At 40.6% G+C, this 27,500-nt stretch overlaps 2 protein-coding genes across 5 annotated transcripts in view; both read left to right on the top strand.

The window, feature by feature from the left end:
- The window catches only part of LOC138003515 (cullin-associated NEDD8-dissociated protein 1-like), a 57,250-nt gene extending 56,292 nt beyond the window's left edge, over positions 1-958 (top strand). Inside the window, exon 41 of the mRNA XM_068849621.1 lies at positions 1-958. This exon is cut by the window's left edge and continues 668 nt beyond it. The gene's annotated coding sequence lies outside the window, so the exon portion shown is untranslated.
- Positions 959-5,169: 4,211 nt separating this feature from the next.
- On the top strand, positions 5,170-26,451 carry LOC138003513 (protein mono-ADP-ribosyltransferase PARP14-like). 4 transcript variants are annotated; one of them, XM_068849618.1, is made up of 9 exons: positions 5,170-5,279; positions 8,087-8,183; positions 10,211-10,277; positions 11,637-11,730; positions 14,446-15,030; positions 17,230-17,310; positions 19,675-20,983; positions 22,228-22,569; positions 24,255-26,451. In XM_068849618.1, the coding sequence occupies exons 5-9, from the start codon at positions 14,497-14,499 to the stop codon at positions 24,542-24,544; spliced, it is 2,556 nt and encodes an 851-aa protein (XP_068705719.1). In that variant the 5' UTR covers positions 5,170-5,279; positions 8,087-8,183; positions 10,211-10,277; positions 11,637-11,730; positions 14,446-14,496; the 3' UTR covers positions 24,545-26,451. The 4 variants fall into 4 exon arrangements, with proteins under 4 accessions (XP_068705719.1, XP_068705718.1, XP_068705721.1 ...); XM_068849617.1 differs by lacking the exon at positions 8,087-8,183; XM_068849619.1 differs by lacking the exons at positions 5,170-5,279; positions 8,087-8,183 and adding an exon at positions 9,191-9,336.
- The last annotated feature ends 1,049 nt before the right edge of the window (positions 26,452-27,500 follow it).

Genomic DNA, 27,500 nt, shown 5'->3' with positions numbered 1-27,500 from the left:
GGATGCTCCTCCACCGAGCTATAGGAAAATCGTAAGGCGAGACGTGTACACGGAGCCTGGAGTCTCCTATAGCTTACTGGTAAAGCATCCAAACTAGTAATCGGAAGATCGTAGGTTCGACTCCTTCCGAGGAATACTCGGATTTTTTCCGAGTATTCACGAGTCCCCATCGGGATGTAAATGTCTTCGATCATGGGCCACTTTGCAATGACTTATGTTTTGAAACCTGCATCTTGGAAGGAACGAGTTATGTAACCGACAGGATTTTGTACACAATGGCAAATGGAAGACTATAGTCGATAAGTACGATCTCTCTGACTTTAATAAACGCATTCTCGGTTTCCAGGGGCTCGGTTTCCTTTGCGGGATTAAAATATGATGACTTAATTCTTATATGGGGATGAAGTAGACAGATAGAGCTCTACAACAGTACCAAACATGAAAGGAAAACTTGAATCAAGCGTCCGATAAAAATTTTTGAACCCGTGTTATCGGATTCAAGTGAACTTGCAAAGTACGTATGTTAAATATAGCTGTCTCCTTAAAAAAAGATTTAACACGGTTTCGTATATGGCACAACCTTGAATGTTGTATCATTGAAAACTAGACAATTAAGCGATTTCAGTTATAGTTATAGATGTTTGAAACCTGTATCTTGAAAGGATCGAGTTTTATAAGCGACAGAATTTTGTGAACATTGCCAATTCGCAGACTACAGTGAATCAACAAGTAATTTATCGCTGACTTAGGTAAACACGTTCTTGATTTCCTTCGCGGGATTAAAATATGACGACTTAATTCTTAGATATTCATAAATTAGACAGATATCAGACATGAAAGGAAAACTTGAACAGTGCGATAAAAATGTATGAACACGTGGTATCGGATGGAAGTCAATTTGCAAAGCACGCATGTTAAATATACCTGTATCTTTCAAAATTATTAAACTCGTTTTCGTACATTGGACAGTGTTGAAATTGGTATCACTGTAAACAACACAGTTAAGCGATTTGAATGATATATCTTTGCATCTTGTATCTTGAAAGTAACGACTTTTATAGGCGACAAAATTTTGTACACAATGAAATATCGCAGACTACAGTCACCCAAGTAACATATTCCTGACTTGGTCAACGCGTTCTCGATTTTCTTAGTGGACTTAAACTATGGTAACTTAATTCTATGATATTCATAAATTAGACAGCTAACGCTTTCAAACAGTACCACACATGACAGGAAAATTTCAAATTGACCGCGCGATAAAAATTTTTAAAACCGTACAACGTGCAATGCACGCGTAAAATATAGCTCCCTCTTTCAAAATTATTTAACACGGTTTCCTTCATTAGACAGTCGTGAAATTGTTATCAGAGTGAATTATACAGTTAATCGATTTCCATGATATATGATTGCAAACTGTATCTTGACAGAGACGAGTTTTGTAAGCGACAGAATTTTGTAGACGATGAGAAAGTGCGCACTAAAATGGACAAGTAACGCAACCAAGGTAAACATATCTGCATCTGTCAAAATTATTTAACACGGTTTGATAGATTAGAAATTCTTCAAATTGGTCTCACTGTAAACTAGACAGTTAAGCAATTCCAAGGATGCATGTTTCAAACCTGTATCTTGCAGACAATGAATTTTATCAGGCCATGAAACTCAATTTTGAAAACGGAGAATGGCATCGTACAGAATTTGCTGCACTTCCCTCCTTCACGAAACTTCCACGTAACGCGCGCGGTAACATCATCCGCGGGAAAATTGATATCATCTAAAAATAAGAGGGATTACGATGGGAATAGGGCCAGTATGAGGGATTACTTCTCTTACCTTCATAATCTCTTGGTAAAACGGATCTTCGCCTGGTTACGTTTTAGCACTTGCTTCCTGGTTTCTGGTCTCTAAAGTGAAACAACATCTATAATTGAGAAAAGATACATAGCAATGTAAATGTGGTTATGTGAAAGCAAGTTAAAAGGGAAAATATATCACTTCCGGTTGCCGTGCGCGTCTCAAAAACGTACGTGCTTAAGCTCTCTATTAATATCTTTAATTCACGGAGTTAGAACACCTCGTCCCTATTACTTGCTAGGGTTAGTTTTAGGCAAAGAGGGGATATGTGATTTATTCACCGAGGGCGCATCCCCCCCCCCCCCCCCCAGATAAATGAATCACATATCCACAGGGTACCTAAAAATAACCGGCTTATTTTTCGTATTAGCGAGGTTTTAGTACTGTGGCGTAAAACAGTCGTATAATAGAGAGCTTAAGCAAGCGCGTTTATAAGACGCGGACGGCAACCGGAAGTGAACATTTTGCGTGCCAGGACACTGATATCTCCCAAATTTTTCTACTAATCATTTCTGGTGGAGAAAAGATACTCGGCAATGTAAATGTGGTTGAGTGAAGACAAGTTAAAAAGGAAAACAGCTCACTTCCGGTTGCCGTCGCGTCTCAAACACGCGCATGCTTAAGCTCCCTAATATTAATATGTATTTTCTTCGTTGTTTTGACACGCGGACGACTGCCGGAAACAAATAGTTTTCCGCACACACGCTTAACAATAGAACACGTACTTGGGTTTCCACGTTATAAAATAGTATAATAAACTTTTTTTTTTTTTTTTTTGGGGGGGGGGGTGGGGGTGGGTTTGATACGCTGACTAAAACCACCCAAAGGCGGGCAAAACAAGCTTAGAAATGCATGAACGGGAGAGAAGGTACGTACTGGGATTTGAACAGTGTCGAATAGTACTGACAACTTTCGCCACTTTACTGCAAAGCTGTCGGAAATGAGTGAGTCTGAAGAAGAAATTTTTCTTACCCAATGGCTCTGTAAATTCCAGGCAATGAGTCAGAGAACTACGAGAACGCTCGCCGTAGTATTGAAGAGGCGGCAGAAGAGTTGTTTAACTTTGACCAAGCGGAAGAGTATCAAGAAATCTCAATCGACAGCGTTGACAAGGAGACTGAAGCCAATGAGAATGAAGCGTCGAAGAGGGATATCATGGCCGTGAATGACAAAGGGCACTGGCTAGGAACAATGAACGCTGAGAACGTAACAAATGTGCATGGGCATCTACGAAATAATGGTTAATAGGCCAGTTTCGTATTCTCACAGCTGGACTGGATCTAGCATGAAATGGAGGCTAATGCGAGCAAATTAATTTGCATTTGAAAAGATTTGCCCGCATTGGCCTCCATTTCATGCTAGATCCAGTCCAGCCGTGAGAATTCGAAAATGGTCTATTGGCGGGACTCGAAATTTTCAAGTCCCGATTACAAGCTCGTCAATTTCAGGATGCTATTGATTCGGAAATTATTAAGGCTGACAAGAGAAGGTGTTGTGGTAGCTGAACCAATGGCGCCGAACGAGGAAGAAAATATGTGGGAGAAAAGAGTGTGAGGAGGTTAGGATCCAAAAAGTTAGCCTCACTGACGTTCTTTTTTTGAAACATTTTTTTGCCCTGAGAAGTGATAAAGAGCATGGGAGCTTGACATTTCAGCAGCTGAGTGAGTGTAATTGAGGGTGACCAAATGGAACGTGCTCGATTGCAGTAAAGATCCCACAGAGGCGGACTAAAGCAACCAATTGCAACACCGAAGTTGTTGAACAGCACGAGAATGTGGACAAACCAGAAAGGTGTGTTGTTAGATTGTAGAAAAAGAGGAAGGGTAAGGTTGGGGACTGGAAGGAGAGGGAGGGTCTTCAACGAAAACCCCCATCTTTTTCCCAAACGCCCCCTAATTAATATGTATTTTATCAACCAATCAAAAGTGAGCAAAAGCTATGTATATCTCAGCTCGTCATAAGTTTCACGTCAAACAAAATGCGTTAAATCATAATGAACGTGTGATACTGAACAAGAACTAGCATTTGAAAAATGAAGCTCTACTGCCATTCTTAACGAAGAGCTCATATGGCTTCATGTTTTTTTTTTAAATTAAATTCAAAACCTTTCTTTGTTTTGAACGTTAGTAGGGGAAAAGATGGAGGCTCGTTGCAGGCCCTCCCTCTCCTTCCCTCCTCCCCACTCCCTCTCCCCTCCCTCTCCCCTCCCTCTCCCCTCCCTCTCCCCTTCCTCTACCCTTTCTCTCCCCTCCCTCTCCCCTTCCTCTCCCCTTCCTCTCTCCTCCCTCTCTCCTCCCTCTCCCCTCCCTCTCCCCTCCCTCTCCCCTCCCTCTCCCCTTCCTCCCCACTCCCTCTCCCCTTCCTTCCCTGTCTCTCTCCCATTCCCATCCCCTCCCACCCACTCCTCGTTGCTCATTATAATCGGCTTGGAAGAACAAAGAAAAACGAACCATGTGAAAAATAATATTTATTGTATGAAAGAAATGTATATTTGAATTCCGCCCGGGTTATGGTAATAAAGAGTATTTGACCTAGTAATCGCCCTTACTCGCAGTCGAAGACTGAATTGCTCAGTACGGGCGCAGCTCAACGAGGTCGGACCGAAGGAGCTTTGCAGCCAGCTAGCCGCTCGCCCCTGCCTTTTCCAGACTCCCAAACATTTTGAAAAACTAAACTGGTGAGCAGCACTCTGCGAATTGTATCTGTAAAACTTGTTTATTCCCCGACGCGTTTCGTCTAGCTCACGTAGATTTCTTCAGCCCGGAGTTTTACAATAACACATAAACGTCTGTATTTAAGCCATGTCTAAGAGGTGTATTATGGGATTTAAGTAGAGAACGGCACCGTAATTTCAGAGGTCATGGATTCGAATCCCGAATCCTGGTCAGAATTTTTCAGTTCACGCTTTCAGTTCATACTTTGAGGACAACTGGATGAGACGTTATTTTTTTCAAGATAAGTAGGAGATAAGTTTTTTCGTACCATATGCTAAACTTCGAATTCTGTGAACAGGCCCCTCAATTAAAATGTTCTTTTGCTGTATTTTATTTTATTATTTCATAATATTTCAAATAAAAAACCTTTGGTAGTTTGGAATACTCTTTCGAACCAATTTTGTCAGTTTTGTCAGTTTCAAAGTTTCCCCATGAGATCAATAACTTTTCAAAATATTTTCAACCTGCGTCATATCTTTTCGAGCTCCACTGAGTGCACACATGGTTTGTTCGTGACGCTAAGAGTTGTGACGCACCTGTATCATTGCGTGACCGCAAAGAATATTTTGGCACGTGATAGTACTGTGTTTATTGTTGTCGATGATTCGCCTCGAGTCAGTTGCGTGTTACAAAGAACGTCGTCAGCATTACCAAACTCTGAACTAGCGGAAGAATATACAGCTTTCGATATAATTTCGACTGAACCAGGTAAGCCGTATTTACCCAAAATTTGGAAACATAATCTTTTATGTTGTTTAATAGTGTGCGCTTTGTACTGTAGTTTTAAAGACGAGGAAATCGGATCGATTTCCAGGGATTCGGATGTTGATTTCTCCTTTCATAGCAACTACATGCAATCTATCACGAAAATCCTTCTTTGAGCCTCGATTTTTTGGTACATGTTGAAAAAAGGTAACCCTTCTTAAAATATACTTACTCCGCGGTTCGTTTTTCACTTGATGAACGCCATATTGGTCTTTGTGACAAACATTGACAATTATGTAAATATTCTCTAACATCTGTGTGTCTTTTGAATGCTATTGTTATGACGGGAAAACTCCCGACATATCCCTAAAAAATCGAACCCGTTTCGTTACAGTTTAAACTATTACAAGGTATAAATGCTGTTAAAATAACGTGACTTAATTCACTTTTGATTACGGACTGTGTCAACGTTATCACAACGTGTTCATCATCCGCGCTTTGTGATAAAGTTGAAATCAACACAGTTAACTCTAAGTCGATCGATAATTATTTGCATCACGTTATGCTGCCAGCGCAGGAAAATAAGTTTCAATAAACGAAAAAATTAATTCTGTTGTACGTTTGAACTTGTCACTCGTGATCACACAGGAGCTTAGTGCATTTGGCGGCCGCACAATGTCTCAAAAAAACAGGTTGCAGCGACGTTGTGGATCGCTCGAAGTCTCCAAAACGAACAATCTTATAATTCGAGTTTTCTATTTCTTTGCTTGTTGTTAATGCAAAAAGAGAACATGACTTTGCAATTATAGGGAAGATATCTGTTTACAAACATTGTTTTTGTCATTCAAATGTACCAACCACAGGAACCAAAGACCCTTTGTTTCGACAACCAGTGAAACTGTGGTTGGTACATTAATGACAATTGGTGATGTCAGCGACGACTCCGCTATTATCAGCTATTATGCAAAGCCATTCGTTGAAAAGATCATTACAGTTGAAATCATAGGCAGCCTAAGCTCGTGTCACTACAGACGGCCGTTGAGAATTAAACGCTTTATAAGACTTTGCATGGGAAATCAAATACCGTCGATTGTAAAGCCTAAAAAATGCTCAATTTAACTTTCATTCAATAAAGTGAATAAAAATAACTCACTTCTGGTGTATTCTTGTGCCTTTTGGAGCTTATTACACCGTTTCGGGAATTCTGTGTTTTCAGTGTTTTCAATGTCCTAAGACGAAGTCGCCTCTGAGCTGACAACGGTCGGAATCGTAGTGTGCAGCCTTGACTTAAATTGAGCATCTTTTAGGCTTTATAATCGACGGTATTTGATTTCCCATATAAAGTCTTATAACGCGTTTAAATTCTCAACGGGTGTCTGTAGTGACGCGAGCTTGGGCTGCCTATGTTGAAATCAGCTAGAAATTTAGTCTGTCATCCCCTTTTGTCATCTTCATAACTCTCCAGGGGTGTCTTCACGAAGGGAGAGAGCTCGGCATTGGTTCTTTACGGACCTCATTAAGTGCCATAAACTTACACTGGAAGTTTTGTTTTGGATCTGTCATATTTTCTGATTTTAATCCCGAGTTTTGTCCCGTCTCCCGACGAATTGCCCGACAATTTTTCATTCTTCTGAAGTTTTTCTCACAGCTGCTTTCGCAATTGGACAATTTTAAGGTGGTTATGAATTCGCTCCAGAGAATGTTTTAACTCAAGTTTGCGAAATAGATTTACCTTGGCCTTCTTGTTACTTCCCAGCAATAGAAAATGGAGGTCACTGAGTTCGTCTTAAAATAATAATGAGTGGTGTTTTCAGATGGCTCTTTCAGCTCTTTTGTTGTCATGATATCTTATTACGTCACGTTAACGAGTGCATATTGATGTTTTCGTATTGCACCATAACATTGTCGTTTATGAAAAACAGTGTTGAGACTTACTGTTTATCAGCCCTATTTGAGATGGGTGCCTAAAACCTGCTGGTCATTTACGGATTTTGAAACCTTGACAGGCGCCTAGTCATCATATAGACACAATTTTAAAAGATAGTGCCAGAAGTCTTCTTTCACCCTTCTGAAAATCTCTATTCCGGACGTCAAGGGATCGGGTTAACAATTGGCTAGCAAGTTCCTGTGCGAGTCTGACTTTACCACAAAATCATGGTGTATATACGAAAACGTTGTAACTTGAATGAAACAAAGGGTTTCATTAGTTTGCATGGATGACCGTCAAGTCTACGTAAAGGATGTAGGCGATAGGGTGTTTCTGAAACGGAGACCCAAAAACGAAGACCTAAGACCTAACACCCTATGATCTAAAACGAAGACCCAGTGATCTAAAACGAAGACCCTGTGATCTAAAACGAAGACCCTGTGATCTAGAACGAAGACCCTATGCTGCCATTGGCACGAAGCCAGGGTACCGAGTACACAAGGTACCGAATACGAGATATGTATAAATGATCATAAAATTGACGATCACGAATTGGCAGTCAGATGGAGGGTCCGGAATCCTTTGTTCCGAATTCAGTTTAACAATAAAAAACACAACAACACGAACTCGGAATTCACATTTTGCGGAAACAAGAAAACTCCTATTTCAGCCTGGACTTCTCTAAATTTCGAAAAACAAACTCCGGTTTCGCAAACGCAAACTCTGATTTTCGAAAAGACAAACTCCGATGTTCGTCAAAAGTAACTTCGATTTTAACCACACAAAGTCCGATTTTAAAAAAAAAAATCAATGCCCCTTAATTAATTAACCCCGATGTCGCCATGAAGCCCCTTGAAACGTGCTTGAACTCTTTAATTTTCAGCGGTAACAATATTTCAAAACACGGAAAAAATCTGGGAAGACGGAATAAAAATTGGCACCAAAGTCGGGAAAACCCTACAACAGCGTCGTTCTTAGAGGTAAAACGATATAATAAGGTACCAATTGAGTTACACTTCATTTTCGGTTTCCATTTCTGTAGCAGTGTTCTCCCATTGCATTCTACACTCATTGATTGCGCGAAGCTTCAGCAATCATTTTAGAGGCGAAGTCTTTAAATCAAAAGAGAATGGTTATGTTTATTCATTTGAATAGTTATGTAATTACTCTCAAAAATTCCTTACTTTAAGACGTTTAGAATGCAGTTGATCGCAAGATTTTAGGACAGACCTCATCTTCGTTAAAAGACATGACCAAGCTTGGTTGCAAGAAGTCTTTTAACCTGAAAACGAGGCAAAAATAGTAATATTTCCCGAATAGATCGTTTTCACGTGACGTCGTCATTTTCTAAAATCCAAAACTAAAGAGCCACGAAAGTTTTTATCCTCATCAGGCATAAGAGGCGGTAAATTTGTATCCATTTGCAGTTTTAAAGCTCAATAGCGTGCTTCGTTTGGAAACCAGAGCATTTTGAATTTCTGAGTTATAGCGGTGCGTGACACGAGGCGACGATCGAGTTTATTGAGAAATATATATTTATCTCATGGTTTTGAGCCTTTTTAGAATTTAGAGCATTAGGAAAAGTGCTTAGGTAAATAGCTGTTTGTTCAGTACAGATGATCACTCGCCTAGATAGCGAAAGGAAGTAACAGATGTTGACACTATTTTCCGGCCGCCATATTGGTGCACCACAGATGTACACCAACATGGCGTTTTCATACTGGGCTCTGTAAATTTCTGCGAAACATTTCGACGAATATCTGAAGTTTGGGGAAACGCACAGACCTAAAACTTGGAGAAGTGTCTTCTTCATTAATCTTCTACAACATCACGAATTCTTGACTTTTTCCACTGGATGGTTTTCGATTTATTTTTTATTGCGTGACAGCGAAAATTACGTCATTTATTTCATGCCCAGGCATGATATAAATGGAATATGAAGTTCCGTGTTTTGACTGTTTGAATGTTTTAAAATATCGCCTGGGGCGAAAAATTGTAGCCTGTTTCTTTTGAGCATCAATGCTTTTAGGCGACTTCAAAGTGGGCCAAAATGTTACCGTAGTTCAAGTATTACAAGTGGTGCAAGGAACCTAAGTAACTGAATCAACCACGATTTAGAAGTCAATTTAAAGGGTAAGGTTGATTTAGTATAATAAATTTGGACCCACGTCAAAGTGTACAATTTCTGGTTGCATTTGAAATCTTCCTTAAGTTTGTGGTATGCTGTTGACGTTTTTCAACACTTGGCACTTTTTTATTTTTTATTTTTTTCATTATTTTGTTTGCCTTTTTTTTTCCGAGAAATGCCAGACAAGAGCCGTTTGTACTTCGATGCATTTGGTCGGTGAAAAAAGTGGAATGATTGAAGTTCTGATATGCTAATTTGTATAGCCTGCGAACGCAATGAGACGTATTTCCGGTGGTCGTTTTGAAGGAAAGGACTACAGAAGGGCTATAATTTGCACTACACTCTTTACTTTATACGAATCCTCCTTATAACAACTTTCAAGTAGAGATTAACCAAAACGAGAGTGAAAACGTTCGACTGCAATCTGAGAGCTTCTTTAGTGCAACATGCAGTGAGAAATCCACATTGTTTATGTTCCAAAAACTGAAAGCTCTCAAAGTATTTGAGTTAATTGTCCTGTTGGACTATAGTTTGACATTTCTTTTACCTTAATTTATACTACTCACAAAAACAAAAACAAATATGGGCAAAATAAAGACATTCTGAACCGATTCTCACATGGATTCTCAGCCTGCGTATGTTCCTAAAATTTTGGTTTCCTGGTTTGGTTAATTATAGCCGGAACGTGGCTTTAGGAGTGTAGTTTGTTTTGTCAGTTCATAGCAAGTAGTTCCAATCGTGAATTAAGTGAAAACTGCCCACTGACGCTGTTATTAATTAATCAATTTATGCAAATTATTCGGGAAAAAGAGACGTAAATCCTTTTAAAGAAATCCGCAGTTGCGGAGCTGAAATTAACAGTTCAATTAAATTCAACAGAAACCAAACTAAGACAGCTTGAATATTGGTACATTGCAGACAAATGCAGTTGACGATCAAACGAGAGGTGAGCTCCTTTAATAGGGCAACCCTGATAGCCGGAATCCGGAATCCGGAATCCGGAATCACAGGTCATTGTTTTACCAATACAGAGACTAAAAATTATCCTAAACATTCATAAAAGCTAACCTTAGGCCTAAAAACGTTTGTTTAGGCCTAATTAGGCCTAAGGTTAGCTTTTATGAATGTTTAGGATAGTTTTTACTCTCTGAATTGGTAAAAGAATGACCTGTAATTCCGGATTCCGGATTCCTGGTTTTAGGGTTGCTCCCTTTAATACCCAGATGTCGGGTTTGTAAAAAAAAAATATAGCGGAAATACCGAACATCCATCTCATTTTTGCCATGACATGTTTGCCTAGACTACGATCAGTCTCTCTTTTGCTCTAGAATCGTTCAAACAAACGCGTATTTGCGACCCGCAATTTTAGCCATTATGAAGTGTTCGTTCGTTACAACGATTTAGCGCAAAAGAGAGACTGCTCGCATTCTAATGTTTGCCTGGGTTCAGTCCAAGTTAAGGCAATAAGTTGATTTGCAAACTTCTAACAATTTTGTGTGTAAATTTTTACCAACTTAATTTAAAAGAAGCTGTCCTTTTAAGTAGAATAGTCATGTTTCTAGAAGTTCTCTCTTTTTCCGCCACATATTGTCATGCCTCAGTGGTTCATGCCTGGGTTCAGTCCAAGTTAAGGCAATAAGTTGATTTGCAAACTTCTAACAATTTTGTGTGTAAATTTTTACCAATTTAATTTAAAAGAAGCTGTCCTTTTAAGTAGAATAGTCATGTTTCTAGAAGTTCTCTCTTTTTCCGCCACATATTGTCATGCCTCAGTGGTTCATGTCTTCATGAACCCGGTATTAAATTATCTTGCTTTATCCTAAGCAGTGGTCATCAGAGCAGAACTTGAAGCACAACTTCTTTACAGTGTTTTGCGTTTTGGTCACGTTTATAAAGGGGAGAGTGATTTCTTTGTCAAAACATACTGCGAGAACTCTTTGATTTCGTATCGTGTCTCCATGAGGACAATGATGTCGAAAACAAACATGGCGTATGCGCTACCCGTTTACATGACACGGGATTTCGTACTGGTACGAAATTCTCGCTCCGGTGAAACAACGGGGCTGAATTCGCAACGGTATGACTCGTTCCGATATGACATTTTCTTGTGGTATCATGTAAACGAATCGAGAGCCACGAGAGGAAACCGGAGTAAACTTGCGGGGCCGCCACAACCTCGCAAGGCGCGCAAGTTCCTTCACCTCATCAAATGGGATCTGTTGCGTGACGGACATTTAATTTGCCAAGTATTGCATATTTTCTGGGAAAAATCGACTTACTTATTCCTGGTTTGCATTCTTTGCAGTTGTCGTTGCCAAGTACGTGTGTATTGGAAGAGATGGATGAATTTCTTCCCAGCTTTGGCCAACGAGACAGAGACATCGTCGACGAAAGAATAAGTAAGTTGACTTCGTCTGCATAATTCTGGAATAGCCGAAATCGGAAATTTGCAATGTTCTTTATAGCTTTTTCACTCCCAAGATCTGAATATTAAATACCTCTAACTAACTGAGTTCAAGGACCGTACTTTAAAATTACGGACCGAAAATTTTCCCGTTGATTCATTCTAGGGCCATAAATCCACGGGAAAAAACGAGGATTCGTAATTTTACAGTACGGCCCTCGAACTCGGTTAGCAGATGTTTATTATATCTGTGTGGTAATCAGCGATGAGCCGCACGGGAAGGGAAACTACATGCGAAGTGAAGCGGAAGGTTCAAGTGCCACAAAGATTGCCGTGTCAAAATCCGAAAAACGAAATCCTCTTAGCTGTTTGGAATAGTCGCTTGCAAGATTCAAACAGTTTTACAAGGTTATGTAATAGAGATGACATGAAAAACTTGCAATGGAATGTTTCATCGAAATTTCAAATTTTGCGGGCCGTACTGTGGAATACGGCCCGCTAATTTAGCCAATCACAGCACGCGTACTATCTTACAGATAAAATAAATGTGGCTTATTGACAAAGCGTGAGGTCAAGATGGCTGGATATTGGCCAAGTTCTTTCTTCACGTCGTCTCGGTCCATAAACACGCAAAAAAAGAACGAGGCCAATAACCAGCCATCTTGACCGAACAAGGTTGGTCAATGAAGGATTTATTATAAGGGATAAAACACCAAAAAAGGATCTTTGATCTTGCGGGACCAAGCGAGAAATCCCGAGCGTGCAGTGTAGCTCCATCTTGCCCGCTCAGGTAGCCAATCGCAGCGCGGGATTTGGTTCATCTTGCCCGGTCACGGAGCTCGTCCTCCTTACTGACAGCCATATATTACTTTTTATGTCAATTATGGAAATTTGATGATATATCTTGACAAAAAATCCCTTTACTCTGGCCGCCAGTCCGCTTAACAATGTGAGGAGAAAGTTTATACCAATCACTCTTGGGAGTTGAAAACGATGCCGTTACAAGGAAGAGAATATTGCACATAATGACAAGGGTTTTTTCCCTAAATTTCATTCGCTGAGCGTCGTGGCCTCTCTCGCCTCACGTTTAAGCCATTTTTAAGCTTCTTGTTTACGCGAGAGTCGTATTTTCGGAAATAGTCTAATTTCCCTTTCGATAATTCATGAAAGTGAAAGTGATCTTTCCGATGTCTGGAAATTATGCAAATTTCTTAAAACGCAGCTTTAAGTATAGCGGTGCAATTATTATTAAAGTGTTACTTTGATCAAAAAATCACTTCCTATTTTTCTTCATATTTTGAAAGTGTGTTTTCTTAGTACCTGACTAGCAAAATTTTGAGCTTTATCCAAAGGCTGTTTACTTTAAGGTGGCTCCCTAGAGTATTTGTGAATACCTTCACTACAGGGCACGATTTACAAAATAAAGAAAAGCTTGTTAATTTCTCTTAAAGTTTTCCTTGAAGAGATTTACCAGTATGGGTACCGATATAATAAAGCTTATTTTTGGCGTGTCAATATTTGGATTATGGTCTTTTCCAGGGCAACATCACACCTAATGACGGGCAGATATATTCCTATCTTTGGCCTAAATTCCTTTATATCTATACTTTTTTATTCTTTGCCAAATTATGGAAATGATATTGTCTGAGATTTTGATGTGGTAAAAAGTCAAGGTCGTTCTGACGGGTTTGCCAATATTCTGTAATTTGTCATTTTCCTAAATATATTCGATTCGCTCTGACAGATTTTAGCAAACATAGGGTATTTGATAGGAACTGTATGTGGTTAAAACTGAGCCACTTAAAAAAAAAAAAATTCCGAAGGAAACGCGAGAAAAATTAGCGGTTGATTTTACGGATTTGGTCACGCTGACGTCACAAAAATCAGAAAAACACGCGCGATTCAGGCTTTACGCGCCATACTAGTGCCCAGCTTGCGCGCGGCCCTAAAACTCTAGGGAGCCTCCTTAAGCGTCAGTTTTGGATTTGACCGTCCGCCATTACTCACTAGCTTAAAATATCAGCGTGTAAGTGCAGCTTATTTTATATGCAAACCACGATTCTAAAACTCTGAAAGCCCTAAACTCATGTGCTGCAGATTAATTCAGCCGCGTACACACACATTGCAATCTTAAACTTGTGAGTCTTTGGATCTCCTCGATCCAGCTCTCTCGAGATTTTAAAGTTAGTAACTAAGAAAATTCCAGTTAAAATAAACCGGTGTCATTTTGAAATCAAGGCTTAAAACTTGGGTCACAGTCCAGTTTTAAATTTTCACAATCCAGTTTTAATTTTATTCACAGTCCAGTTTTAATTTTGTGACTCCTCACCAGTTCTCTCAGGTCACAGGTCACATGTCATTGTTTCACCAATATAGAGAGTATCTTTAACATTCATAAAAGCTAACATTAGGCCTAAATAAGCCTGAACAAAAGCTTTTAGGCCTAAGGTTAGCTTTATGAATGTTAAGGATACTTTCTGTATTGGTAAAACAATGACCCGTGACCTGTGACCTGTAAGAGAACTGATGACGACTCACAAAATTAAAGCTGGACTGTGAAAAATAAAACTGGACTGTGACCCTCCTGGGCCAACGTACTTAGTGTTTAGTTAATATAGTTTTGAAATCCAAAGAAAAAGAAGAATTAATTTTTTTGGTCATAGTAGCACTAAGTCTCGCGAAGCTAACAGCAGCCTTTGTCCTTAATTAGGGCGAAGCGTGGGGATTTCCCTTCGACACACAAACACCTTCTAAAATTGAGATGGAAGTAATCGTCGTGGACAGCGAACCTGTTCCTCCTTCCCAAGAAGAAGAAGCCTCTTTGCTTGAAGAAGTATTCAGCATTGACTGGAAGCCGGCCTCGGAATCGTTGTGGCAGATTGAGGATGGAAAAAGCCCTTTTGTAAAATACTTGATCAAGTACGGACCTCGTGTATTTCCCTCCTTCAAGAAGAGACTCAAACGCGTCAAGCGGCTTTTGCGTCGGCTAGGAGACGGCGAAACGTTTCACGATTCTTCAATCTCCGCGAGCGATAAATTGAGCAATATCAGATCCCTCTTGGCTGAGATAGGTAGTCAAGTTACCGTTGCAACGGTAAAGTTGAATCAACCGGGCCTGCATAAGTTCTTCGTGGAAGGGCCTGGCAAGGAATTCTTACGGTCGATTGGGAGAAAATATTCCTGTTCTGTGGAGACAATCACGGAAACTCCTGTTATTGTTCTTGGAGGCGAGATTGAAGCCATCGATTTATCCTATCTTGACGAGGTTTTTAACAGAACTGATTTTCCTTTGCCGGTAAGTAAAGTAAGTAAGTAAGTAAGTAAGTAAGTAAGTAAGTAAGTAAGTAAGTAAGTAACCTATGCCGATAATCAAGTTATTTTTGCCATTTCAAGTTCGCCTAATGTTAAGTTACATTAAAAGGGCTAGGTCACGCAAGTTTAAGCAATTTCAGTAGTGATCGAATGGTCATAGAATTAACTAAAATATCAAAATAACTGTTCAAAACTATAGAAGAACTCTAACAAAACACAGGGAAGCCAAGAAGGGACATAGATGGACAAAACTGGAGAGGATTGAAGTGGATTGAATTTGGTTAAATTTGAAAAACGTCGGCCCACCTTTTTTCAAATTTATATCAATCTTTATCAAAATGTCATTTACAAAGCTGGAAAATCATTCTCAGTTGTTATGTGGCCGTGATTTTGCAAATGAAAGACTCTTGCTCTGCCAACTTGACGTTTAGAGCTCATAATTAACAAAATGAAACAAAATTAACTAAAATAGCGTGACCTAGCCCCTTTAATTACGCATTATGGCGAGAGGGCCCTGGAAACCCCCGGGCTTATTCGAGGAAGCCCCCTCGTTACAATAAAAGCATTGCAAAAGGACACAAGGCTTACCGGGAAATTACAACAATTATCAGGTTAAAAATGTGTGTAAAATTAAACAGAACAGACCGAAATAATGTTATTTCGTTATCTAGATAATAAAAATTCACTTACTTTCATTTTGAAAACAAATATACTGATAGATGCAATGACTGATCGTGGCACTGAAAGAATTCCAAATTTTAGGACCTTGATGGAGGAAAGTGAGTAGACCTCTGTTAGCTTGTACGTTTTGTTTTCCCATTTCAGACCACGTTTCTTTCAAATGTCGTCTTATGCACGTGCAGATGTATGCATAACTTATGAAAAAACAAAAGGAAAATCCCCTTGGGAACATCACGTGGTCTGAAATGGGAAAACAAAACGTACAAGCTAAAGAGGTCTATTGTTATAATTATTATGGAACGGCAAGCATGAGTACGACAGTGCTGTGATATCCTATTATTATGACCATGAATTTGTTAGCTGGTCGCAGACAGATTTAGGAAACTAGGCGGTAAAATCAACCTGTTTTTAGACGAGTTCTTAAATAAGATTTGGCTTTCACTTGTGGCCATTCTCAATCCCATGGGTAATAATTTAATTTATTTAATTTATTTAATCACTTTCACCACAGGCTGTGGTGGGGGTCACACAACAGAGCGAGGCTCCAAATTAAGTGCGCCCTTTTACCCTTCCAACCATGATATACCACAGAAGACAGACCACAACACCGGGAACTACATGCCCTACTCTTTGCGACAAGTGTGCGGGTTCTTTTACGTCCCACAGGATTATGAACATTGAAGGGTTGTGAGACGGGACCTCCGGCTTATCGTCCTTATCCGAGAAGACTAGAGAGTCTAACCATTTGCAGATGTAATTACAAAGGCAGCATTTTCTCCTCAGTTATTTAAAGACCCTGAGTGTTGGTCCGGCGGGAGTTGAACTCACAAACTCCCGCGTGACAGCCCGGTGCTCAACCAACTGAGCCACCGGTGCGCGGTCCCAATTTCTCATGCAAGATTTGTGATTGGCTGGAAAGGTCCGGTTTCGCGGGAAAATCAATCTAAAAATAAGTCGGTCCGTAAAAATACAGGGAAGTTGTACGCTCCTGGTCAAGATTTTCCAGGTATTTATTTAATGCCACAGTGACGAGCAAAAGAAAGTTTCTGGAGACAACGGCTCGGCGTCGATGTAAAGCAGATTACTTGATTTTTATTCTTTGCAAAAAAAGATTTCGTTTCCGATTAGCTACATGCAGAAATTGATTTCTTAAGTCACCATTTGCGATGACCCATTTTCTCGAATAAGCGCTCCATTGGGACCGCGGCGCTTATTTGCTTTTTTGTCCCAAATGCGGCGGTTATTCGAGTAAATACGTAGCTACGTTCGAGGAACCGAGATGGGAACCGAAACGAACCCGATGAAAGCCGAGGCGAACCCGAGACGGAGGTATGGATTAGGATACACTTGTGTTAGATCTTGTAAAGCCCTTGAATCTTTGTCAAACAAAAAATTGGGAACTAACCACTGCCGTTTGAAATAGTAAATAGGTAATTTCATCTCACTTTTTAAATCTTTCGTATCGGTTTTATGTTATTTTCTTGTTTTTTTGTCTTCAAAGGAAAAGTGCAACACGAAGAATGGAGAGGAAGCGTTAACCTTAGATGACGTTGAAAACTTTATTGGTGAAGTTACTCAACAAGTACGTGTACCTGTTGCATGATTAGCATAATAATAAGGAATTTAAGGGCCCGTTTAAACGGTTTGGGCTTTTGCCTCAACATGCATTCAACACTTTGTTGAACCAAATGTTCTGTGCGTCCAACATTGTTAAAAGCGTATTGAATCAAGGTTAAATGGGTTTAAACTTTCATTCAATATCGATTCAGATATCCTGTGATATACGTAATTTTGTGCGTCGCGGTGAAAAATGGTAGTGTTTCCACCTTTTTTTTCTAATAAACGTAGAAAATTGTGCTTTGTCACCAATGTGTCGTCGTTACTTAAGCTCCCTATTTAAGAGTACCTTATCAGATTTTTGTGATAGTGTAAAGCTAGAGGTCTTGCAACTTTAGGCAGGAGGTGAATTACGACTCCCGAAAAACGACTGCGTGGGAGGCTAATTTGTTATGCACACCCAGTTTCTTCGTCATTGAAACGTTATTTTAGTTTACATTTTGTTCCACTCACTTCTTATTGTCTATCCCGGTTAATTTTATTTGATTCGCCTTTGTTATCTCCAGAATAAGAGGAGCTTATTATTATTATTAGTATTAGTATTGTTATTGTTAATGTTGTTGTTGTTGTTGTTGTTATTGTTATTGTTGTTGTTATTATTATTGTTGTTTATATTTTTGTTGTTTTTATTGTTGTTGTTGTTATTATTATTATTATTGCGTAAATTACTGCCGTTTAGTTTGTTATTTACTCCTGGAGTGCAGGGTCCAAACCAGTGGCACACCAGGGCTACTTGATCTTGCTTTTGGTACAGAACCTGCCTCAGTATGTTGTCTGTTCGTAATGAGGTTGTTTTCTGCAACTCACTGATGCTGATTACCCCAGGAATTTTTTATGTGTGTTTTTCCATTTCCTTCATGATGAGCCCCAAAGCACCAATAACAACTGGTACTATTTCTGTTTTTATGTCCCACATTCTGGTTGTTTCAATTCTGAGGTCCTTATATTTGAAATAATTCTTCAATGGTCTTTGTTGACGTGTTTCTATCTGATGGTACTGCCACACCGATTCGTTTGCAGGGTTTGTTCTTATGGTCTTTGATCACAATATCTGGCTTGTTACATGCTAATTCTCTATCAGGGTGTATTTGCGTGTCCCAGAGTATTGTAGTTTCTTCATTTCCAGTGATAGTTGCTGGTTCGTGTTTATATCTTCATATCTTCCAATGTATATATGTTGCTGTTTTGTTTTGTCTTTGATTATAGTCACTTTATTATTAGCATATTGCGCGTAAGGCCCCGTGCGCGCTTTCATTGTAAACTATTGGGAAAATCCCCGTATGATGGCCGAACGCATTGGCGCGAGTAGGGCCGGAAAAACCCTTACGGCCTTGCTTGGAATACGCACTGCTCCGTGCGATGCGATTTTTGAGGATTTCGTCACTTTTAAACATGCAAGACATTTTCGCACGGAGCAATACGTGTTCCTAGCAGGGCCGTAAAGCGTTTTCCGGCCCTTCTCGCGCCAATGCGTCCGGCCCTCATACGGGGGTTTTCCTTATTGTTTTACAATGAAAACGCGCGCGGGGCCGTACTGGCCATATAATAGGCTGATTTAGCAACAGAACGGGAACGTTAGTGGCGACGGCGCGCGCAGAAAAAACACCAATGAGAATTCAGAATAGAGTAGACTCCACTCTTTTTTTCTCTATTCTAAATTCTCATTGTTAGTTTTTGCTGCGCGCGACGTCGCCACTGACGTTCCCGTTCTGTTGCTAAATCAGCCTAATATGGGTTAATGACCAAGTTTGTTCAGTCAAGATGGCTGGATGTCGGTCAAGTTCTTTTTTTGCGTGTTTTTGGACTGAGACGAAGTCGAGGTCCGTAAACACGCAAAAGAAGAACGAGGCCAATATCCAGCCATCTTGACCGAACAAACTTGGTCAATAAAGGATTTTTTATATGGGATAAAACAGCAAAGACATGATCTTTGATCTTGCGGGATTAAGCGGGAAATCCCGAACGGGTAGCATAGCTCTATCTTGCCCGCTCGGGTAGCCAATCACAGCGCGGGATTTGGTTCATCTTTCCCGGTCATGGAGCTAGTCGTATAATAAGATAATGTTATTTATTTTGTTCAAACTTCATATTCTGAGTGCTCATGAATAGTGTAAAGAGTCCTTATGATAAAATGCTTATTGACTGAGTTTAGGTCTAGCCGGAAAAGAAAATATTTGGCCCTTGGTCATGGTGTACGGTCCTCGCTTCGCTCGGTCCTTACGGCATGACCTCGGGCGAAATATTTTCCCGTCCGGCCCTCCCGCTCAGTTAGTGAGTTCGTATTATTCATCACCCACAACAACATTGTCATTTCTATCCTCATTGTCAGGAGCAATTTACAGTCGAATCAGCACCGATCAACTCGACAACTAAAATCCATGAAGACGAGCCAATGGAACAAGACAATCCTTGGGGAAGCACCTGGATTAAAAACACCCGAATTCAATTTTGCTCCGGCGATTTGACAAAGCAGTCGACGCACGCGATTCTGATAATAAACAAAGACAACCTCGACCTGAACAAAGGTGGTCAACTGAATCGAGAGATTGCCAAAGCAGGAGGCTTTTCCCTCAAGGAGGAGTGTAAAAGAGTTATCACTGAAAATGGCGTTCAACTTCCAGGCGAGACTGTTATGACTGGATCCGGGAATCTTCCTTGTTGTTACATTATTCACGTGATTTCGTACCCGGGCTCTCCACAAATTCTCGACTTACAACTCGGTGTGAAGAAGGGACTCCAGTTGGCGGACGCACAAGGACTAGTTTCCATTGCTCTCCCAGCTATTGGCGCCGGAGCCCTGCATTTGTCGTTAGGCGACTCGTCTCGAGTGTTATCTGGAGGTATTCTGAGCTTTTTGGTCCAGGCTCCCAGGTCACTTCGCGAAATTAAACTTGTATTTCTTGAAGAGAGCACACTGATGTCATATTTTCATGAGATGAAACTGGAATTTGTCCCTTTTGTAATGCTTGAAGAGTATTCTCCCTTGTCAAGTACTAATCCGTCAGACGACGATTTCAAACTGGTACCGTTATCGCAGCCAGATCTAGAGGAATGCAAAGCAGATGACGAGCAAATTTTCAATAGCCCTCCTGCTTCTCCGACGCAATTCCGTGTGTATGGCCAGAATCGACCGAGCATCGTCAACACGATAAGCAGTATGCGACAATTTTTTGCTAGTCATTGTGCGAGTCAAAAAATAACCCACAAGATGGTGCCTCAGATCACCCAAGAGTGCTGGTCTTCGCTCTTCAAGGTCGCAATTCACCACGAGGTCGAGTTAATGTGTAATGCGTCCGAAAACGGTATCACCGTTCGTGGAAATGCGAATGATGTGTCCAAAGTGGTCGGCCGCGTCTGGCAGGAAATTACAAGGCTGTCTGAGCAGCAAAGCGACTTGGAAAGACGCAAGCTTCTGACGAAGTATGTCCGATGGAATTTTATCCTTCTCGATAAGGAGATAAGTATTAAAGAAGACATTAGCGCATCCCTGGAAGACGCATACAATCAACAATGCCGCGAAGTTCGACTTTTTGTGCAGAATTGTGAATTCAAAGTGGATTTCAATGCAATGACTGTATTCTCAACCCGCAGCCAGAACCCACCTCTTCGTCTAAGTCGAAGAATGGCTACGGACTCCGGTAGGTGAATTAAATCATCTTGGTGCATTTAGAAATTCTAAGCGGGGCGAAGGACGACAAATATTCAACTGATTCTTTAAAAAGTCTTCTTCGAGTTTGCTAAACCTCACCAGAGGGAGGCTCTACAGAAAACGAGTCAAGTCTTTTAAGTCGCCGCAGCCCACGTTTCTGGGCTAGTCACTACAGTCAAACCGGTTTAGGCAAGGCTAGTCACTACAGTCAAACCGGTTTAGGCAAGGCTAGTCACTACAGTCAAACCGGTTTAGGCAGCGTGTGCATCATATTTTTGACAAAGGTAAAAGTAAAGTCAAGTCTGCTAGGAGCCTAGAAGGCCGGCGCTTATTTCCGGTTTCTGTAGCATGAAGCGACTAGGAGTATTTCTACTCCCCCCTGGATGGGGTGCTAGTCCATCGCAAGGTTACTCCCAGCATTAAATTCGTTGGTACCCACTTATACACCTGGGTGGAGAGAGGTACCGTGACAATAAAGTTTCTTGCTCAAGAACACAATAGGCCATTTTGCAGATACGGCGGCCACTTTGATTTCTATTGTTTCAAATAGCCATTATGGGATGCCCAGGGGTCAAATGAATATTATTTTGCCCCCTGAGTATCCCATAATGTCTTTCGAAACTATGGAAATCAAAATGGCCGCTGTATCTGCAAAATGGTCTATGTCCCCGGCCAGGACCCGAACCCGGACCACTCGATCCGGAGTCGAGCGCACTGACCATGAGGCCACCGGGCCTTTTGACAAAGCGAAGGTCAAAATCGAGCCGTGAGTACGAAAATCAAAATGGCGTCTAGAACTGTGATCGTGGATTGATCTGGGTGTGACACTGTCTCCAAACAACGGCTTGCGCATACTCAATAAAGACTTAAAAAGATTTCTGCAGAGTCCTTTCCTTCTCGTCGATTTAAGAAAGGCTCTGCTGACAGAGTGGCTAACAGAAGGCATCATGCGAATTACGGATTGACTTCAAAAGGGAAAGAACTTGTTTAATCCTCAGTATAAAAATTGCCCTACTAATGTGGAAGAGGGGGAACTGCAATGGAGTTTTAAAATGTGGCACAGCTTTTGGACGTATGATTGAAATCATCAATGATTACGACTGAGTTTTGCATAACTGCCCCAAGGAATTTTCACGATTGTAATTTTGTCATTGTAAGTGTAAAAGGGATTATTTTTGTCAATGCTAGACTCACCTGGCTGATGGTATGATTTTTAAATATGTTTTATCGCAGGGATTGTTACGCCAGATTGTTGGAATCCCCAGCCTTGCTTTCCAGATGGGGGCCCCATTCCAGTGCTGTTGGTAAATCTAAACCCTTCAGGAGGTGAATACAGACAGGTATTTGAAAGGTTCTTCAACACGGGAGGTAACGGCAACATCTTGAGCATCGAACGAGTGCAAAACCTCTGTCTTTACACACAGTATACAACGTACAGACAGGAAGTGGAAAGAAATAATGGAAGATCTGGTTACAACAACCAGAATGAGCGACAACTCTTCCATGGCACCAAAGGCTGCAATGTTAAAGCCATCAACTTACAGGGGTTTAATAGAAATTTCTGCGGAAGAAACGGTGAGTTTTAAGCCTCTTTGCATAGTTTTAGTGAGCCTTGTCTGGAAAGCCGAATAACCACATCTTACTGATTTTTCTGGAAATTCCCTTAATTAGATGCGCATGGATTTCAATAAGCGTCACGAAGTCTCCCCTTGTTCTTTTCCCCAACTTCAACATCACTCGTTCCTCGGAATAAAGCCAATTAACGTCACAAAGTGTCCCCCAAAGTGCTGCTCCTCAAGTAACGATAAAAAGCCACATTTACCTAGCGTCGATTTCCAGCCGAACTCCCAAAACGGCTGGAAATCGAGCCTAGCATTTACCATAAGCTTAATGTAACGTTCTTCCGTTGAAAATGGTGCGCGGTCGAAATATAAGGGCTTGGTGACTAGTCACCAAGCCCTGATTTTTCGACCGCGCACCATTTTCAACGGAAGAGCCTGCGTAACGCTAACCTTTACCTTTTCCTTATTGTTGGAAAGTGGTAACCAAGGCTTATTATTATTATTATTATTATTATTATTATTATTATTATTATTGGGGTACTAGTAGCAGACATCAAATAATTTTCAAGTAGAAACACACAGTTTTGAGTTTACAATGCATGTTTCGGATGACCAACATCCACCGTCACTTGCGAATACAAATGAACCGCTAGTCGATGTGACATAAAAGATAGCTAAATAGGAAGTATGAACACTACATGACAACGTGAATGTGGGACACTGGAAAATACAATGATAGAAAAACAATGGGTATTTAACACAGAAAAATTAAAATCTTAAAATCTTTCAGCACATTTATGAGTCAGAAACATGCAGAGATTTGTGCTCAGAGAATTGCTTTTCAATCCTTGACACCGCCTCCACGCCTTTTCAACTGAAAGTCAAGGAGGCCTTGCACATAGGTTGGAAAAACCCTTCATTAAACAAGCAAGTTAATCATGTCAATTTAACACTTTCATTTAATTTTTCCGTACTAAATACCTATGGTTTTTCTATCATTGTATTTTCCAGTGCCCCACATTCACGTTTTTATTTAGTATTTATACTTCCTATTTAGCTATCTTTTATATCACCCCGACTAGCGGTTCATTTGTATTCGCAACTGACGATGGATGTTGGTCATCCGAAACATGTATTGTAAACTCAAAACTGTGTGTTTCTACTTGAATATTATTAAGGTATTATTAAATTATTGGGTAAAGTCGTGCGTACGCGTCCACGAGCAATATCGCTAACCCATGATTACAATGAGATAAGACAAGGAACTCACGGGTTTCTCTTAGTATGGCGCTCCGCTTGGCGGCCCTTCGGGTCCCCTGAGCTCCGCTATTATTGCTAATTAACAGGCGACGAAAATTGCGCCGTTTTAGTCATTGCCTTTTGTCAAAATAACGATGGCGATGTAACGAGGCAGTGTGGCCCAGTGGTTAGGGCGCTTGCCTTGAGATCCGGAGATCCCGGGTTCAAGACCCGCTCTGACTACTCGTTGAATTTGATCCTGGTAGTCCCTGGTTCAACTTCCCAGCCGCACTTGTAAATAGCCAACTGGTTTGCTTCCAGCCAGTTGGGATTCTTAACAGTTGTTGTTGTTCTGTTCTGTCGTTTCGTTGTGTTTCATTGGCCCTGAAAAGCTCCTATGGGGAGCGATCAATTAAGTATGTATTAAGTATGTATGGTTTCTATCTGTATTTGTTGCAGGAGCATTGTACGGAAATGGAGTTTATTTTGCTTCAAACGCGTCTTATTCAATGACCTACGCCACACCCGATAGCTTGAACGTGAGGCGCATGTATTTGGCCCGTGTAGTGGTGGGATTCTTTGCGCCGGGACAAAAGGGACTTCTAGTGCCTCCACCATTGCTCCAGCATGCGCCTGAGGTCTTGTTTGATTCTGTAGTCGACAATGTGACCAATCCGAAAGTCTTTGTGGTTTTCCGGGACTTCCAGTGCTATCCAGAATATCTTATTACCTTTAAGACCACTGCTTGAGTGACTGTTCAAGTGCTACTATGATCAAAAAATCATTTTCTTTTTTTTCCTCAGATTTTGAAAGCGTGTTCGCTTAAAACCCGACTGGCAAAATTTTGAGCTTTGATTTTTATCCAAAGGCTGTTTATTTTGAATGGACGGTTCGACATTACTCACGTTCAAAACTGACCCACTGGACCTCACAGGGTTGGATCCAGGGAAAAGTGACGTCATTGACTCACTAGCTTAAAACTCCAGCGTGTAAACGCAACTTATTATATATGCAAAACACGATTCAAAAAATCTAAAAGCCCAAAACTCCCGTGCTGCATATTAATTCAGCCGCGTACACACGCATCGCATTCTTAAACTAGTGAGTCTTTGACGTCATTTCCTCCTCGACCCAGCTCTCTCAAGATTTTAAAGTTAGTAATGGCGGACCAACAAATAACAAAATTCCAGTTAAAATAAACAGGTGTCTTTTTAAAATCAGAACTTAAAACTTGGGTTACTTAGTTTTTAGTTAACATAGTTTTGAAATCCAAAGAAAAAGAAGAATTATTTTTTTGGTCGTAGTGGCATTTTAAAGCGTTTAAAGTCGTTCGCACTCCGTAAACTCGAGTTGCTGTTGTTGAACTTCGCAACGAATTGAATTATCGTAAATCAATAGTTTGAACCCAGGGGTCAATTTAATAAAACTTTTACACGTGTTTTGCACGTGTTTTGCACGTGTTTTACAAGTGTAAAAGTTTTATTAAATTGACCCCGGGAGTCATATAATCAAGTAAAGCACTATCGTCCGGGTTTCTTGATTGTAGTCCTGACAAGAATAGGCCAGTTTCGTATTCTAACGGTTGGACTGGATCTAGCATGAAATGGAGGCTAATGCGGGCAAATTAATTTGCATTTGGAAAGATTTGCGCGCATTAGACTCCATTACATGCTAGATCCAGTCCAGTCGTGAGAATTCGAAAATGGTCTATTGCTTTGGATGACATCAGGGAGCTTACGCAAGTACGACGACGACGGCTACGAGAACACCACAAAACAATGGGCTTAATGAACAAAAGCAAAGGCTTTGCATGGAAAAACCTGAAATAACAATGACCACAACCAGGTTTTCTGAGCCCGCGAGACTGAGCACCCCCAGCAAACCATTGTTTTAACGAAAACCGCTGGTCAGCAACCTGGTTCTGGTCATTGCAGTCTAACGTTTTCCCTTTGCATGCCCTACACGTACTAATCCCATAATTTATAGACTCGTACCTACTCCCCTTCAGCTTGAAATCAGGCAATTTCCGAGCCGGAAAAGGCATTGTTTGCATAAAAATTTGTTCGAGTTTTTTTTTTTTTTCTCAAAAACAGTTTTATTTTAGATTGAATTTCAGAATCGCTTATTCTCACTTCAAGTTTCGTGGGCGTGGCAATCTGGAATAACTGTGATGTGTTAGGGTTTCCCCGTTGTTGTGACAAAAATTGCTCTTGTTTTATAACAATAATTGTTCAAGTTAGTGGCGCGTGGGAAATTTGAAAAGAAAAATCTCATTTCGGATACAAACGGCTTCTTTGAAGAATTTTAAAATACATTCCTGATTTAAGTTTTGTTGGAGGAGACGTTCCCTTTAACAAAACCCCATTTCAAGTCATTTTATTTTGGCTAATCCTAGAATAAAAAGGCTATTAGTTGTGTGAGAGCAACGCAATAGAACATTCATTAAATAGACCAATTTTGATGTATTAAAATATCCTAAACAAAAGGCATCATCTCGAGGCTTAGGGGAATAAACTCATACAATTCCTTATATTTATTCCCCAGAGCCTCTACTTGATGCCATTTGTTTTAGGACTGAATTTTTATATATCGAAATTGGTCTATTTAAGCAACTCACTTGTATAAAGGTCTGAAGATAAAATTGTTGGAAAACCGAGGCCTAAGTTTGACTTTGTTTCTGCACCCGGCCACGAAGTTTCAACTAACGTCTAAAATACAGGCATCGTCCGAACCTCCCTGTCCCCCCCCCCCCCCCCCACTGATTAGCAAGGCCTGATCGAAATAACAATGGTTCTTTTGTCCTCCGCCATTCTACCCCTAATGTTAGCCAATGTCAAAAAAACCTCAAGACTCTGTTTATCCCTCCAATATTTTCCAGTTTCTCTTGAGACCATTAGTAGTCCCAAGAGAAAATAAAAAACAGTGCTTATGCCAAATTTTGGAGAGACAAAGAGTATTATGGTATTTTTTATATTGGCTAATTGGTGTTCATGGCAACTCGACCAGAATGTCATGTGTTCGGACGTTCGGAAGTCAAAACCTCCCGCTTCCCGAACCTTTATCTCCCGGCCCCCCCCCCCCCCCCCCATTTCAGTCCTGCTCCCGTCCCCTATAAATTAGGAGACTCAAAACACATCTGGGTCATTTAGCTACGTAATTCTTAAGTGATGACGGTATTAATTGTTCCAACGTGCAGTTCTGAATTGTTTTACACGTTTCCTGGGGCGGATCCAGGTTTTTACAAAATGGGGTCCGGTTAAAGGTGCCGCCGAAGGCGGCGCCCCTGTTGGGGATCCCCGGGAAATTTTGAAATTTGTAGTCCTCGAAAACGCGATTTCTGGCATTCTGAGGCAAAGTCAGCGTGTTACAATTTCATAGAGAAGAAATATTTACCCAATGGTTGTCCTCAACGTTCGTTGTGTCTCACGATCAATTAGTAGTAGTTTCGTTTTGTCATTGTTCAATTATACCTTATTAACGATTATTGTGCTTTCACGCGTATTTAATTAATATAGAGTGAAACAACTGCAGTTAACGTTTTTAAATTTTGTGTTTCATCAAAGACGGGATCCATATAAAGCATTCTTCGTGGTATCTTTCCGCAAAACGCTGAATCACAGCGTCGTAGTCGACGGGCTTTTCGTAGTGAATGTTCATCAGAGTCAAGCCCGACAATCTTTCCGTTGTCATAGTGGCGCGCAGATA

This window comes from Montipora foliosa, chromosome 5, assembly GCF_036669935.1.
Source record: "Montipora foliosa isolate CH-2021 chromosome 5, ASM3666993v2, whole genome shotgun sequence".
In the NCBI taxonomy this organism is placed as follows: domain Eukaryota; kingdom Metazoa; phylum Cnidaria; class Anthozoa; order Scleractinia; family Acroporidae; genus Montipora; species Montipora foliosa.
The sequence above is the reverse complement of the archived record's forward strand: the minus strand, read 5'-3'. Positions and strand labels throughout refer to the sequence as shown.